The 15,080-nt window shown below is 42.9% G+C and overlaps 1 protein-coding gene across 1 annotated transcript in view; it reads right to left on the reverse strand.

Moving 5' to 3' along the window:
- The window catches only part of HCLS1 (hematopoietic cell-specific Lyn substrate 1), a 36,155-nt gene extending 23,332 nt beyond the window's left edge, over nt 1-12,823 (reverse strand). The window contains exons 1-4 of the mRNA XM_080658450.1: nt 12,484-12,823; nt 9,723-9,806; nt 9,090-9,163; nt 2,082-2,211 (exon numbers count right to left, since the gene is read on the reverse strand). Coding sequence (XP_080514576.1) covers nt 2,082-2,211; nt 9,090-9,163; nt 9,723-9,806 — 288 coding nt within the window. The 5' untranslated portion in view covers nt 12,484-12,823. The remainder of the gene's footprint in view (nt 1-2,081; nt 2,212-9,089; nt 9,164-9,722; nt 9,807-12,483) is intronic.
- Between the last annotated feature and the right edge of the window lie 2,257 nt (nt 12,824-15,080).

The following is a 15,080-nucleotide window of genomic DNA, read 5'->3' on the forward strand; positions in this document are numbered from 1 at the left end:
TTATTCCTGAAATAATTAAGGAAAGAAGGGCTCAATCTTTTCTTGGTTGCTTGCTCCTCCCCAGCACCTTCATCTTTCTTCTCATCCTCAGCTTCTTGGGCATCTTCTCCTTCACCTTCACCTCCTTCTTCTTCCTCCTTTGCATCCTCAAATTCTTCCTTGGCACCTTCTTCTTCCTCCTCTCCTTCCTCTTCCTCAGCCACTTCCTTCTCCTCCTCCTCTTCAGCTTCTCCTTCAGAGGGGGGTTCATCCTTAGCTTCCTCGGCTTTTGCAGCCTCAATGGTCTCCTCCACCTCGATCTGCTCCTCTTGGACGTGGCTGGTGTATTAAGAAGGGAAGGAGTGAGCGGACATCAAGTAGAAGCTGGTCTGTAAACCACCGTAGGCAGATTGACCAAAGACCTGGGAACTCTGCGAGTAGCCACTGGCTATGCTTCCCACGCTGGTGAAACTGAGCTGGGTGTCCTCACCTTCCAAGAGTTTCCTGTAAGCTGCAATGTCAATGTCGAAAGCCACATTGAGGAGGTCCTGGTATTCTTTTAAATATCACGCCATTTCACTCTTTGTAGTTCTCAACTCATTTTCTAATTTGTTGATTGTGTCCTGCATGGCACTAACATTGGAGTTCTGCTTATCCTCCAGCTCTCGCAGCTGCTTTCCCAGAGCTTAGTTCATGCTCAGGCTTGCTTTGATCTCCAGGGTCTTGGCCTTGAGCAGGCAGTGGCTTTCAGACCCCTCCTCTTTGGTGGCCCACACCCTGTAGGTGTTCTTGGCATTGTTCTCGGTCAGCATGGTGAAGCAGCTCTTGTACCATTCTTCTGCATTCTGCATGTTCTTGGCAACCAGCTTCCCGTACTGGGTGCGGATGTCCTTGAGCACGGCAGAGAGGTCGGACTTGGAGAACATGTCCATCTCCACGGAGATCTGAGCGTACTGGATCTGCTCCTGCAGCTCGGCAATCTCCTTTTCATGCACCTTCTTCAGAAAGGCGATTTAGTCCATCAGGCTGTTGATGCGCTTTTCAAGCTCAGCGCCAGCGAGAGCCGACTCATCTGCACCTTTGCGCACCTCCATCAAGCCAGCCCTCTGCGTCATCATGGTTCAGCACCTCTTCCTGGTAGCATGCCTGCAGGTTGCTCCCAGTCCCTTCCAAGCCCTGGTGCCTGCTAACTGCCCACTGCCCTCTCCTCTCCAGGGCTGGGGCGCGGTGGGCCGGGGCACAGGCATCCCATTTTCATTAAAATGTTCAACCCCGGCCTGCTCCACTGGTGTCCACAGGCGGCCTGGGGGCAGTCAGTGATCCCAGAGACCCTGGCCAACCCCACCTACCCAGGTCCCTGATGGCGGCCTGGACCCCGCGGGCAGCGTCAGGTGATGCCCGCCAGGCCTGCCCGACACCGATGGCTGCCTGGACCCCATGGGCGGCGTCAGGCGCAGCCCGCCTGGCCTGCCAGGTCCCAGATGGCAGTCTGGACCCCGCAGGTGGTGTCAGGCGCTGCCCGCCAGGCCTGCCCGACCCCCAATGGCTGCCTGGACCCCATAGGCAGCTTCAGGCGCAGACCGCTTGGCCTGCCCGGTCCCAGATGGTGCAGTTGGCATCAGGCGCTGCCCGCCAGGCCTGCCTGTTTACCAGTGGCGGCCTGGACCCCGCGGGTGGCGTCAGGCGCAGCCCACCCGGCCTGCCGGACCCTGATGGCTGCCTGGACCCTGCGGGCAGTGTCAGGCGCTGCTTTCCCCCACCCCGCCTGCCGGGTTACCCACGGCCTTGACCCAGCGGGAGCATCAGGTGCAGCCCACCTGGCCTGCCTGGTCCTCAATGCTGGCCTGGACCCCGCAGGTGGTGTCAGGTGCAGCCTGCCATTACTAAATATGCAAATTTACCCTCCATCTTTGTTGGCTTAATTTACATATCACTCCTCAGTGGCTGTGGGCGTAGTGGAGGTACGGTCAATTAGCATTTTTCTCTTTTATTAGTGTAGATGTGTTGATATAGGGAAAAATAATACAAATAACAAGTGAAACAACATAATGAATAAATCTTTTTTTAAAAAAAATGAAGTAAATATCTCCCTTTCAGCTCACCTTGTCCATTCGGTCTCTTTCTACACCAAACCGACCTCCATAGCCATGGGATGCTTTGGGCCCTGATTCCAGCTCCTTCTTCTTGAGAGTATCATGCTCCTCCGACACTTTGTTCCTCAGCTGGTGGATGCTGGAAGTAACCACATGACAGAGACTTGTATCGTACAGGGAAGCCAACAAACCCTCCTCCCTGAAAAATGGAAATCTTCAGGTGTGACCTGTTTATTTTTATCAATAACCTGTCCCCAGTGTATACCAGAGTTGGGTCTGGGAGTAAGAGATTAGTGTGGCTTGCATACCATAGCCTGATTTAAGCTTTCCATAAGCCAACAGTTTTTTCTGTTTATAATTTTGCCCACTAAATAACCTGCTGATATTTAGTCCAATTTTTGTTGTTGTTGTTAAACCTTACCCCAGGATATTTTTTCCATTGATTTTAAGAGAGAGTGAAAGGGAGGGGGGAAGGCAGAGAGAGAGAGAAACATTGATGTGAGAGAGACACATCGATTGGTTGCCTTCTACATATGCCCCGACTGGGACCGGGCATCAAACCTGCAATCCAAGTACGTGCCCTTGACCAGGAATCGATACCTATATTCTAGTAACTGGGGAATTATTTTCCTCTCTGAATTAATTCACTTTCTAGCAATTAGGTACTCTATCTCAAGAAGCACAAAAATATTCATGTACGCTTTTAACCATACAATCTAGTCTTGGGAGTCTACCTTAAGGAAATAATTTTAAATATGGAAATGTTTAATGTCTCATGATATTCACTGAAACATTGTATGTAGCAAAGCAAGAACCCACAAACAAATTATATGGCAATAACTGAAGAATAGTTAAGTAAATTGCATTATTATCTTTCAATAGCATACTAGGAAGCCACTTAAAATGATGGTTATAAAAAATGTAGCATTGGGAAATTTATCTACATATTAAGCATTTTTTGTATTTTCTTGTAAAAAAACAAATGTCCTTCACCCTCATTCCTAAATCTGATAATTCCTAAGAGAAAAAAAAACCTAATAAAAACTAGTAAAATTCACTGTTATCACTAATTGTTGCAACACTGAGGCTCAAATAACATTGATTTGGGACACATCTATCACTAAGAGAATGTAACACTAAAAGGAGGCATTCTCCTTACTTCACTTCCACCTTTACCATAAGGGTAGAGAGCAACTCTGCATATCTGTTTGGTCTGAGGATATGAGGTAGTAGCTCAGCACTAGCACCAATACATGACAATCAGGACTGATACTTGGACACATATAAAGGCCCCTGGGGATTCTTAGAAACATTTAGGCAAGAGAACCCTAAATAAAATAACTGACTTCCTATAGCAAGAAATGAACATTTAGGGAATTGAGATAGTGATGTCACTGGAGCTTCACTCACTCAGGAAAACCAAATTGCATTGGTTACCGATAGAATGGCCATTTCACAGCAGAAATTCTCCTCTTTCGTGGAAGAATAGATCCATCTGGTGGCCTTGTAGTATAAGGCCATCAAAGGTCTTTTTTAAAAGCCTGCTCAGCTTTAGTCACAGTTAATTTTAGAAAGCTGGCTTTGAACCAGATGAAATTAAACTAAGTGCTGGAAGAACCCTCTGTTCCCGTGCCTGCCCTAAACCCTCTGGCAGCAGCGAAGGCAGAGATCCTGTGTTGCTAGCTCAACAACACCAACACTTTAGAACTGTCTGTGTCAAAGAAAATATTGGTTCCAAGAACACGTAAATGACTGATAATTCCCAACCAAAGTACTCAGATGAAGAACAAAGAAAATGGAGCTAAACATTACTTTTAAATGGGAAAAGTCTGCAATGTTTTAATGAGTCCAATGATTGCTACATGGGTCATAATGATATTATGGTTGAAAAAAGTTTTTAAAAGGAATTAAAAAATGAGATTCATGTATATCACCTAATGGATGACAGCAAGGCTACTCAGAGGATCATGCCAATAGACAATATAATTTAAATGAAAATGATAGGGTCAAAGAAGACCAGATTATCAAATTCTTTAGAATATAGCTGAAGCCACTTTAAGTAGGTCTTAGTTATATCATTCCTTCATTTAATAAATATTAGTTAAATACTAATTAAAATTTTGAGTGTGAGACACTGTTAGGCCCTGAAGACACCAAGATGATTAATGTATGGAGATTGTGGTCAGGTGGAAGTAGTAGAGAAGAAAATAAAAAATTACAATTCAATGTGCTCAGTGGCATACTTATGAAACTTTTGACACATTAACTCTCAGATGCCTATTTTAAGTTTTAAAATACCTTGGAATTGATAAAGCAATGCAATTTATGGGAACCAATGAAATTGAGGGCCTCAAAAATGAGCTAAGAAAAGGAACAGATCTTGCTTTTATTACAAAGTAAAAGCACAAAGATGAGTAACTCAGACTATAAAATTATATTCACAAACAATATAATCATAGATGTAGAAAGTCCTAAAGAATCTACTGAAAAAAGGTGCTACTAGAACCATTAAGTCCATTTGGCAAGGTCACAGGATACAAGGTCACTATCAAAATCAATTTTACTTAGACATACTAGCCACAGACATTGGAAATTAAAAGTTAAAAATAAATGCAACTTACCATCACATGAAATAACATAAAACATTTTAGCATAAATTTAATAAAACATATACAAGACCTGAACACATAAAAACATTTCTAAAAAAATTAAAGACTTAAATAAATGGAGAGATATCCCACATTCATGAATTGGAAAACTCAATATGTCATTTCTTTCCAAAATGATCTACAGGTTCAATGCAATCTCAATCAAAATACCAACAGGCATATTTGTAAGAATTGACAAGCTTACTCTAAAATGTATGTGGAAATGTAAAATCCTGGAATAGTAAAAGTTTTATTATTATAAAGGAGAGAAAAATTGGAGGACTATTTAATTTTAGGACTTGTCAATACAATAATCAGTATCGTATGGGTCATGGAAGGCATATATATATATATATAATCTAGAAATAGACCCCCATGCATATGGCCAAAGATGCCAGGTAAGTCAATGAGGAAAGAATAGTCTTTTAATGGTATTGGAATAATGAACTATCCATATGCAAAAAATAAACCTTAATCTTTGCCTCACACTGTATACAAAAACTAATTTGATCATAGACTTAAATATAAAAGCTAAAATTATAAATATTTTAGAAGAAAATTTTCACAACTTTGAGATATGCAAAAATGTCTTAGGCACATAGAGGATTAACCATACAAATTTATGATTTAGACTTTACTAGAATAACTTCTGATCTTCAAAAGATGCCATTAATAAAATGAAAAAGTGAGTTACACTCTGGGTTAAATATTTGCACAACACATATCTCACAAAATACTTGTATCCAGAATATATAAATAACTCTTAAAACTCAATAAGAATAAAAACAACCCACTTTGAAAGTGAGGAAAAGATTTGAACAGACACCAAAAGGAAGATATGAAGATACATGAATGGCACATGAAAAGAAGCCCAATAAAATTATCAGAAAAATACAAATTAAAATTATCACATAGGCACATGAGTGTAGATAAGAATGTGAAGCTCTTAAAAACCATGCAGTATTGGTAGGAATGAAAAATTGCAAATTCCTATCAGAAAATAATTTGTTAGTTTCTTTAAAATTTAAACACATACTTAATATATGAATCAGCAATTCTGCTGGTAGGTATTGCTCAAGAGAAATAAAAATATATGTCAACAAAAAGATCTGAACCCAGCCGAAACCGGTTTGGCTCAGTGGATAGAGCGTCGGCCTGCGGACTGAAGGGTCCCGGGTTCGATTCCGGTCAAGGGCATGTACCTTGGTTGCGGGCACATCCCCAGTGGGAGGTGTGCAGGAGGCAGCTGATCGATGTTTCTCTCTCATCGATGTTTCTAGCTTTCTATCCCTCTCCTTTCCTCTCTGTAAAATATCAATAAAATATATTTAAAAAAAAAAAAAAAAGATCTGAACCCAAATGTTCATGACAGCTTTATTTGTCATAGCCCTAAACTGTCAACAACCTAAATGTCCACCAACATTGATCTATATTATTCCCATTACATGAAATTCTAAGATGGGCAAAACTGATCTGTAGTGATAAGAAGCAGATCAGTGTTTACCAGGAGAGAGTATGAGGTGTATTGACTATAAATAGGCACACAAGTATGAGTGGGCAAGAATGGCAAGAAGAAGATGGAGAAAAGGGACAACAGCCCTTGAAAACCAGGCAACTCCTAGGAAACATTGGGCTGTTTGGAGCTGCCTGGCTCAGGACTTGTTATACAATAGAGGAGGGATGGATGGTTACTTGACCTATTCACCAAATTACCAAACACTCCCCAAGCTAAATTTATTTTAGGCAGACCTAAAAAAAGAAAGATCATGGTGTGGGGGGAGGTAGTAAGATTAGTCTGAACCACAATCACTTCCTTTTCCTGCTTTGAGTCATCTCAGTTCTGTAGCTACTGTTCTTCTCTCCAACTTCCCCCTCTTTCCCAAGAACCTTATTGATTCCCATCTGATCTTAAAGATTGGCTTAGCCCACACTAGCCATAGAGAATCTTAAAGGATTTATTACTGAGAGGTCCTCTAGAGGACTTTTTTATCCCAATGGGAAAACCAAGAATCTGAGAAGTGACTTGTCCAAGGTCACTTGCCTAGTCCCTAGCAGAGACTGGGCTTTTACACCTTGGTAGCTTGGGTAAATTGGAGGGGAGTAGGTTTTGTATAAATGTCGCCACTATTTATTCTATCTTATGCAGATCCAGTAAAGTTAATAAGGGAACATGTAGGGTCACCAAATTTTACAATTGCAAGGGTCTCCAGTCAGCATAATGTATGTGCTGGATTGTGCAACACAATAGTCTACATAAACACCACTTAGGAGGAAGGAAGACTGCCATCTGTTTACATGTTTATGTTAGGTTTCTAGAAAGAAAGTCTGATTAAACCATTCTATATTAACAGAAAAGAGAAATAACATTATTGAGCTGCTAAGAGGTGCTAAGTACTGCTCTAGACATAGATATATGTTAATCCATTGAATTCTGCAGAGTAGCTATTATTATCCCCATCTGATAAACAAATAAGCTGAGATTCAGAGAGGTTATATGTCTAAATTCACATTGCTGGTAATGGCAGAGCTGGGAATCCAAACTCAAGCTCTTTCCATAAGATCAGGGATTAGAAGTCTTCCTTAAAATGTTCTGCTCCTATTACGCATGGGACAGGCACTGGGAGGAAAAGGTACAAGGAGAGTTTGTATCCTAATCTTAACAGTTCTCAGGACACCAGGGCTGAGTGGCCTTTACCCAGAAAAGAAAAGGGGTACTTTGGGGGGTGGGAAGGGACAGGGGGACTGTTGAGCCTACAGAGGGCATAAAGAAGCTTTCTGCATGACTCTGATCCACTTTTTTACATCTCTTCGACTGCTGCCAGAATTGCTTGGTTTAAGAATAATATTTATTATAATTACTTAAGATAAACCATTTATGTATGATTAAACAACAATGCATAGAATTCAATATTATCAAATTATATAAAAAACTAGAAGCCTGGTGCATGAAATTTGTGTACTGGGGGACAGGGGTGTCTCTCAGCCCAGCCTGCACCCTCTCCAATCTAGGACCCCTCAGGGGATGTCTGATTGCCAGTTTAGGCCCGAGGGATCAGGCAGTCAGACATCCCTCTCGCAATCCGGGACTGCTGGCTCCTAATCACTTGCCTGCCTGCCTGCCTGATTGCCCCTAACTGCCTCTGCCTGCCGGCCCGATGCCCCTACCTGCTCCCCTGCCGGCCTGATCTCCCCTAACTGCTCCCCTGCCAGCCTGATTGCCCCTAACTTCCCTCCCCTGCTGGCTTGATCACCCCTAACTGCCTCTGCCTTGGCCCCCGCCACCATGGCTTTGTCTGGAAGGACGTCCAGAAGATGTCTGGTCTAATTAGCATATTACCCTTTTATTAGTATAGATGTGCCAAGTTTTCGTAGTGTGGCTATCCCCTGACATTTTTTAAATTTAGGGGGAAAAGAAGTAAAAACACTGTTGTTACAGTTGGGGGAGGGAGTTAAAATGGAGCTTAGAGCTGTATTCCTTTTGCCGCTTTGTATGTAGTTGTCAATTTTTACTTCTTATTTTGCTCCTAATATTTGACATTCTGATATTCTCCAAAGCAGACAGCCCTGGTTAGATAACCCTGAATAATCCAGGGAAGAGAAGAGGGAATTTCTCAATCCGAATATAAAATACATCTCACAGAAACCCTTAGTTATGTCAGTAAATAACTTCTCTCCTATGGTATCAGAATTGTGTGTGTGTTTGTTTTATTTTGTTTTGTTTTGTTTTTGTAAAATATTGGGTCATAATCTTTAGGACTCCTAAACACCATCACTAAAATAGTTTTACTCAACAGGTTTTCCAAGGGCCACATTTTTTCATATCACCTTTCATAGCTTCCAACTTCTATCAAGTAACCAAATACAAATTTTTATTTAAAAAATCATTCAGACTAGATGTGCAACCTGATGTCCTATGTTTACAATATTTATTCTGAGTTTTTTACCTTGATATCTTACTGAATCCACCTTGGCTCATCTGAAATCACCCTATACCCACTTATATTTGTATAGATAGATGATAGATAGATAGATAGATAGATAGATAGATAGATAGATGATAAAGTGTGACAAAACTTCAACAATTGAGCCACTTCCTCTCTGAACCCTGTATAATAGATCCACTTGGGGAATCAGCTAGTTGTTAGAAATAAAAGAGAAATAATAGGGTTGGGGGGAGAATAAGAGGAAAGACATGAAATAAAATTATAAAATGACACACACATAGGAACACAAGGACAGATTCAAGAAAAAAACACAAGGACTCACGGACACAAACTACCTTCTCTCTTTTCTTTCATCCTGAGACTGTGAGTTTCCCTTGGGCTCTTCCCACATCCCCTTTCCACTCCCTAATCCATTTGGCACCTACTTGATATGTTCTGTGCGTCCAGAGCCCTCGATGGTCTTGGCTCCCCACCGTTGCTCCTTCTCAGAGATGTCATTCTGCAAAAGACAGCACTCAGCAATAAGAGATGGCAAGAGATGTGCCACAGTGAGAGAGGCCATGCAGCTGACACACATGACCTCTATGTCCCCTGCATCTGCTGCCTCCTTCAGTCAGATGCTTCTCTGTGTACACACCCTAGGCCCCATATTAAATTAAACTGGTGAGCTCTGAAACCCCTTTCCTACTGCATCCCTCACACTTACCCCTTCAGGTCTCCTATGACTTCTCAATCCCCCAAATTACAAATGTCCAGCCCAAATCCTGGCTCATAGGCCAAAGGAGACCCAGGTTAACCTGCTCCCTTAGCATAGCCTGTCATAACCCATCAATCACAAAGTCAAACTCCTCTCTCCTCACCTGTCTTCTTCCATTCTCAACATCAGATATTATGCATGCTCCACTCATTACAGCCAACTGCCCTACTAGTCAGTTCCACCGTGGGGTCTATCTCAGCCCCAGACTGTCCTTCTTCTAAGCCCCCTGAAAGGTTACAGAATGGCCCAAATGCCTCCCCTCTACTTTTCATTATCCAAGCAAAGCTATTTCCAAACTCACCACAAAGTCAGGGTCTGTGTCCCAGTCATCACCTTGAGTCTCCACGGAAACAGATACATCATGCCCTACTATAGACTTCCACATCTGAGGGTGACAGAAGATGGCAATAATTAGGGGAAAAATTAAGAGGTGGGAAAACAAGAATGCTGAAGTCAGTGATATAGCAACTCAATGTTTCTTGCCATTTTTTGTTAAAAGATAATAGAAGCTGAGGCAATAGGGATAAGAGTTTTAGAAAAATACTTCTCGGTGTTTATTTATTTATTTATTTATTTATTTATTTATTTATTTATTTTTGAGATAAACTAACATGGCCTGGGAACCCCTGAGTCTGGAGAGAAGTCATTATGGGTGTAGGTAACACTAAATAACCTGGGTGTCAAAACTGCTGGGATCATTCATTTGCCAAGAGACCAGCCAGGCAGTGGCTTGAAGTGGTAATCAATTAAGGGGTGCTAGAGCATTGGTAGAATTATTGCACCATTTCACTCAGGTTTCCACATATACTCCTTTTATAGCTATCAAAACATATACTGGTCCATTTCTTGATAAGTGAACATCTACGCACTCTACTCTACAACCTGTTTAACTCTATTAAACAATTTTCCAACCCCCAGTGCAAGTGCTGTTCCATCTCTACTCAGACCAGCCACTGAACAGCAGCATGAGGTCAGTAGGGTTGAAATTCCTACACTGGTTAATGCACGGGAAGTATTATTTGTTGGGAATAAGTCACTTATTCTTCCATTTTAAAAAAACAATTCAATTACATTTCAAAAGAAGATAACTGACTTGAAATTGCATGTGATAAATTCCTCATTTGAACATTAGATGTTATTAGATTTTCATTAACTAAGTAAATGATAAAGAACTATTTAGAGAACACCAGTTTGAAAGGGTGCCAAATTGTTATTCTGCTGGGCATCCCCTGTGTTTCCACTGGCCCTGCCCATTGTGCATGAAGAGGAGCTGCACAGTTGCTCTGGATCTTGGTGGAAAGAGGAAACAGGCAATGCTCACCTGCTCTGATGGCTGCTGAGACTCTTAACCCTGATACCACTTGCTGGCTGGTGACTCCCCTGCCCATCCTTCCCTGATCAGACTCCTCATCCCACTGGTGTCTTTCCCCATGCTCTTCACTGTTTCTTAAAGGAGTCCCTCTTACAACACTCCTAGGACTCTGCAGTGCCTTTACCCAGGCTCTCAGACTCTCTGGTTTTCCTTTCCCCTTGAAAACTCCTGATCTTTGAAAAATGCCTCGGCAACCAGCCCAAGGAAAGTTTGTGGTGCAGATTGGTTAGAGATGCAAAGAAGACACTGGAGAAGTATTGACTAAGTCAGCATATGTGGGATGAGTCATTGTTGAGACCAGCTTCTCCACCGTCCCCTGTGGGGCAACAGTTATGGATGGGGGTGGGGCAGGGACACCAGACCTAGGTCCTAGCTCCCGGGCTGCTCTGCAACAAAAGAACTTCGCACAAAAAACTGGAAAGGAGACATTTCTGAAATATTTGTGAGCAATAAGGAAGCGATGAAAACTGATGGTCCTGTTCTTTCCTGCTCTTCCTCTGAGGCCTCGGCCTGACTCTCCCCTAAATCTCCCTTCCTCGTGTATTTTTAAAATAAAGTTTCTGATACAGAGACAACTAAATATCTTTGAGTTACTGGCCAGAAATGGGGACACCCAGACGTATTATCTAGAGGTGGGAAACCGGAGAGTAACTTGGTGAGACATGGTGCTCAGAACTTCAAGTTCCATCTATGGCCTCATCATAGGCTGCCTTTTAGCATCAGTAAAGTAGATGGACAGGGAGTCAGAAGATCACCCAGCTCTGTTACTAAGCCCCTGTGGGAACATGGGCAAGGGAATCAACATAGACAGAGTATGTACTTATTCACCAGGTACCAGGGTAGGAATTTACAAATATTAACTTCAACAATTTCGTAAATCATTGAATGTCTCAGATACTCAGTTTTCCCTAATGAAAAAATAAACAAAGAGGTTAGCCTAGTCAGTGGTCGGCAAACTCATTAGTCAACAGAGCCAAATAGCAACAGTACAATGATTGAAATTTCTTTTGAGAGCCGAAAACCGACTTCTGTGCATGGGCCACGAAGTTTCAATCGCACTGTACATTTCAATCGCACAGATATTTTGTGGAAGAGCCACACTCAAGGGGCCAAAAAGCTGCATGTGGCTCACAAGTCGCAGTTTGCCAACCACTGACCTAGCTAATCTATAAAGTCCCCTCCATCTCTGGCATTCTGTGATCCTGCACTCACAGAAACTAGCCCTACTTGCACCATCATGCCATTTGCCTCCATCAGCACCTGGTTCTCAGCACTGGTGTACATGAGCATCTACTTCCTGACCTGTTACAATGTCCTCTATGTGGATTGTGGCTCCCTGCTAAATCATAGGCTGTCCGAGAGCAAAGTCTTTGTCTTCACCTCCTGTGGTCCTCCTCCCACTCAGTGCCTCAGAGCAACCGGCTTTGAGAGGGCTGTAGACTGTCCACAGAAACCAGGGGTCTTGGAATGATGGTTTTGAATCATGTTCCCTGGTTTCCAGGACCCCACTTGTTTCTTTCCCCAGATGCTCATTATCCACAACCACTCCCACCCAGGCCTTCTGGCCATAAAAGGTGAAAAGCTTACTGGCAGTGACTTTCTCTCAGAAGGACCCAAGAGCCAGGTAGGGTCCTCTTACCGCAGCCCTCGCCCCGTGCTCCCTTACTTTCCCACTGCTCAGAGTACCCACCTTCAACAGTGTGAGCACTGCTCGGGGCTCCCAGCTCCTCACGTCCACACTTGGCTCCCTCTCTGGTTGTTGCCTCTTCAGAGCAAGAAAATGAGCTGCTGCTTCAGTTCCGTGTTCAGGTTTTCTGTCATTTCCTGCCACCGTGTCCTCGCAGCTACTTCCTGAAGTTTGAGTCACTTACTTCTGCTTAGGCACTTAAACAAAAAAGGACTAAATGCTTCTATGCCTAGTCTTTTGCAAGGTTTTGGAGTCATGGGGAAGTTTAAAAAAAAATGCTCTTACTCTTGAATTTATGTCCAGTCAGGTCAGGGAAGCAAAACATTCAACCAGAAAACACATAACAGAACACTGTATAGAACAGCATTTGTGTCTTAAATAGGTGGGCAGTTGCATGTGTTATGGTAAAGGAATGTAAACCATTTGGTATTGGCTGAAGTAGTCAAGAAAGGCTTAATGGGAAAAAGGATCTTGCAGGGTAAGGTTTAAACAGAAACTCAATTTTACATTACCCACAGCACATTACCCACATTGCATGTAGCAGGTGTTCAAATAAATAGTGATAAACTGAATAATGGAAGGAAATAAGTCACAGGGGAAAGTTAATAAATACATGGAGAAAAATTCAGATTGTTTAGGGTACAGTGAGGAGTCTGAGCTAACCGGTAGGGAGATTTGGTTCCACACAGTAGGAAGAAGTCTGAAAGAAGTAGGTGGTACCAGATGATGGGAGATCTGTGGCATTCTATACTACTGTTCATCAAGATTGGCTGCCCCTCCCTTTGTTTAAAATATATATTTTTATTAATTTCAGAGAGGAAGGGGGAGGGATAGAGAGATAGAAACATCAATGAGGAGAAAGAGAGTCATTTATTGATTGCTTCCTGCCTGTCCCACACTGGGGATCAAGCCTGCAACCCAGGCATATACCCTGACCGGGAATCAAACCGTGACCTCCTGGTTCATAGGTCGACGCTCAACCTCTGAGCCACGCCGGCTGGGCCTTCCCTTCCTTCTGGAAATCAGACTTGCTCAGGTGACTTGTTTTGGCCAGTGAAACGTAACGAAATACATCACTTTCTGGTGGAGACTTTAAGACCAGAGTAAGCTTTGTCATCCTTTTGCCCAGTGCCCAGCACCGGCAAATCCTCCAGAGTGGGTCCATTCTCGGTGGGGTAGTGAGAGGGTCCCCACCTGAGAATGACAACACTCAATCTATTGTGTGAGGGACTTGGAGTCTTTCACTAGAAAATAATCCTTTGTTGATTTAGCTACTGAAAATTAGGGGGTTTTGTCATTGTATCTGACCTAGCCTCTCTTAATCTTTTCTTTTAAATGTATTTTTTATTATTATTGATTTTAGAGAGAGGGAGAGATAGAAACATCAATGAGAGAGAAACATTGATTGGCAGCATCCACATGCCCCCCTTTGGGGATCATGCCCACAACCTGGGTATCCTGGGAATGTGCCCTGAACAGGAATGGAACCATATCCTCCTGGTTCATGGGACGATGCTTAACCAACTGAGCACACCGGCCAGGCAAGCCTCTCTTAATCTTGACCGAGGTGGAGTTGTGACCTGATTTGTTCAGTCATGAGCTCTCCACTGGCTTCAAGCAGAGACTGGATGAAACTAGTCTACGATACAGAGGAGGGGATTTCTGTACTAGGAATAAGTTAAGACTTTAGTCACTTCCAAATCTAAGGATTCTATGCCTGGAGGGAGCTTTATTTATTGAACTCTCTTACTTCATGACCTACTTATTGTGGCAGCACTGAAATTATTTTAAGGAACAGTCAAGTTGTAGATATTCTGAATCATAGTTCAGCATTGAAAATATGAATGATCCAACCAGATGCTGTGATACACCATCCAGGTACTTTTTTGGAGAAACTATAAAATTTAACTAGAGATGACACCAAGAATTCTCATCTCTACTTAGCAAATGTCCCAAATCCACTCCCAATGAGAGGCAGTGAGTTGTTGCACATAGAAACAGCATGGGCTTTGAAGACAGATTGACTTGATTCAATGATTGTACCTTAAGAAAGTGTTAGCTTTTCTCAAGCAGCAGCTTAAAAACCTAATAATGCCTATCCCGCTATGCCTTAGACCAGCAGGGGTCCTCAAACTACGGCCCACGGGCCACATGCGGCCCACCGAGGACATTTATCTGGCCCGCCAGGTGCTGCTGCCTGTCCTGCTTAGCAGCCGACTCGTCCCGGGCCCGCAGTGTGCATAGGAATTTGTTCATAGTTTTTTTTTTAAACTATAGTCCGGCCCTCCAACGGTCTGAGGGACAGTGAACTGCCCCCCTGTTGAAAAAGTTTGAGGACCCCTGCCTTAGACTTTCCTTCTCCCACTCCCACCCAGAGGGACCCCTTAGGGGCCTCATGTTTTCTATATGCAACAGGTAAGAGTTCTCCCAGGCCCAGGTGTAAACCTGCATGAATCTCATGCCTTAAGGCCCAGCTTGTTTGGTTCAGTATTTGGATGAAATTTCCTCACTCTACTTCATTACCCTGACTGCAGTCTAGTGGTTAAGCTGGAAGGACACATGTAGCCATTACTGATGTTAGTCAGTGAGAAGAAAACCTG

Source organism: Plecotus auritus (genome assembly GCF_963455305.1).
Source record: "Plecotus auritus genome assembly, chromosome: 2".
In the NCBI taxonomy this organism is placed as follows: domain Eukaryota; kingdom Metazoa; phylum Chordata; class Mammalia; order Chiroptera; family Vespertilionidae; genus Plecotus; species Plecotus auritus.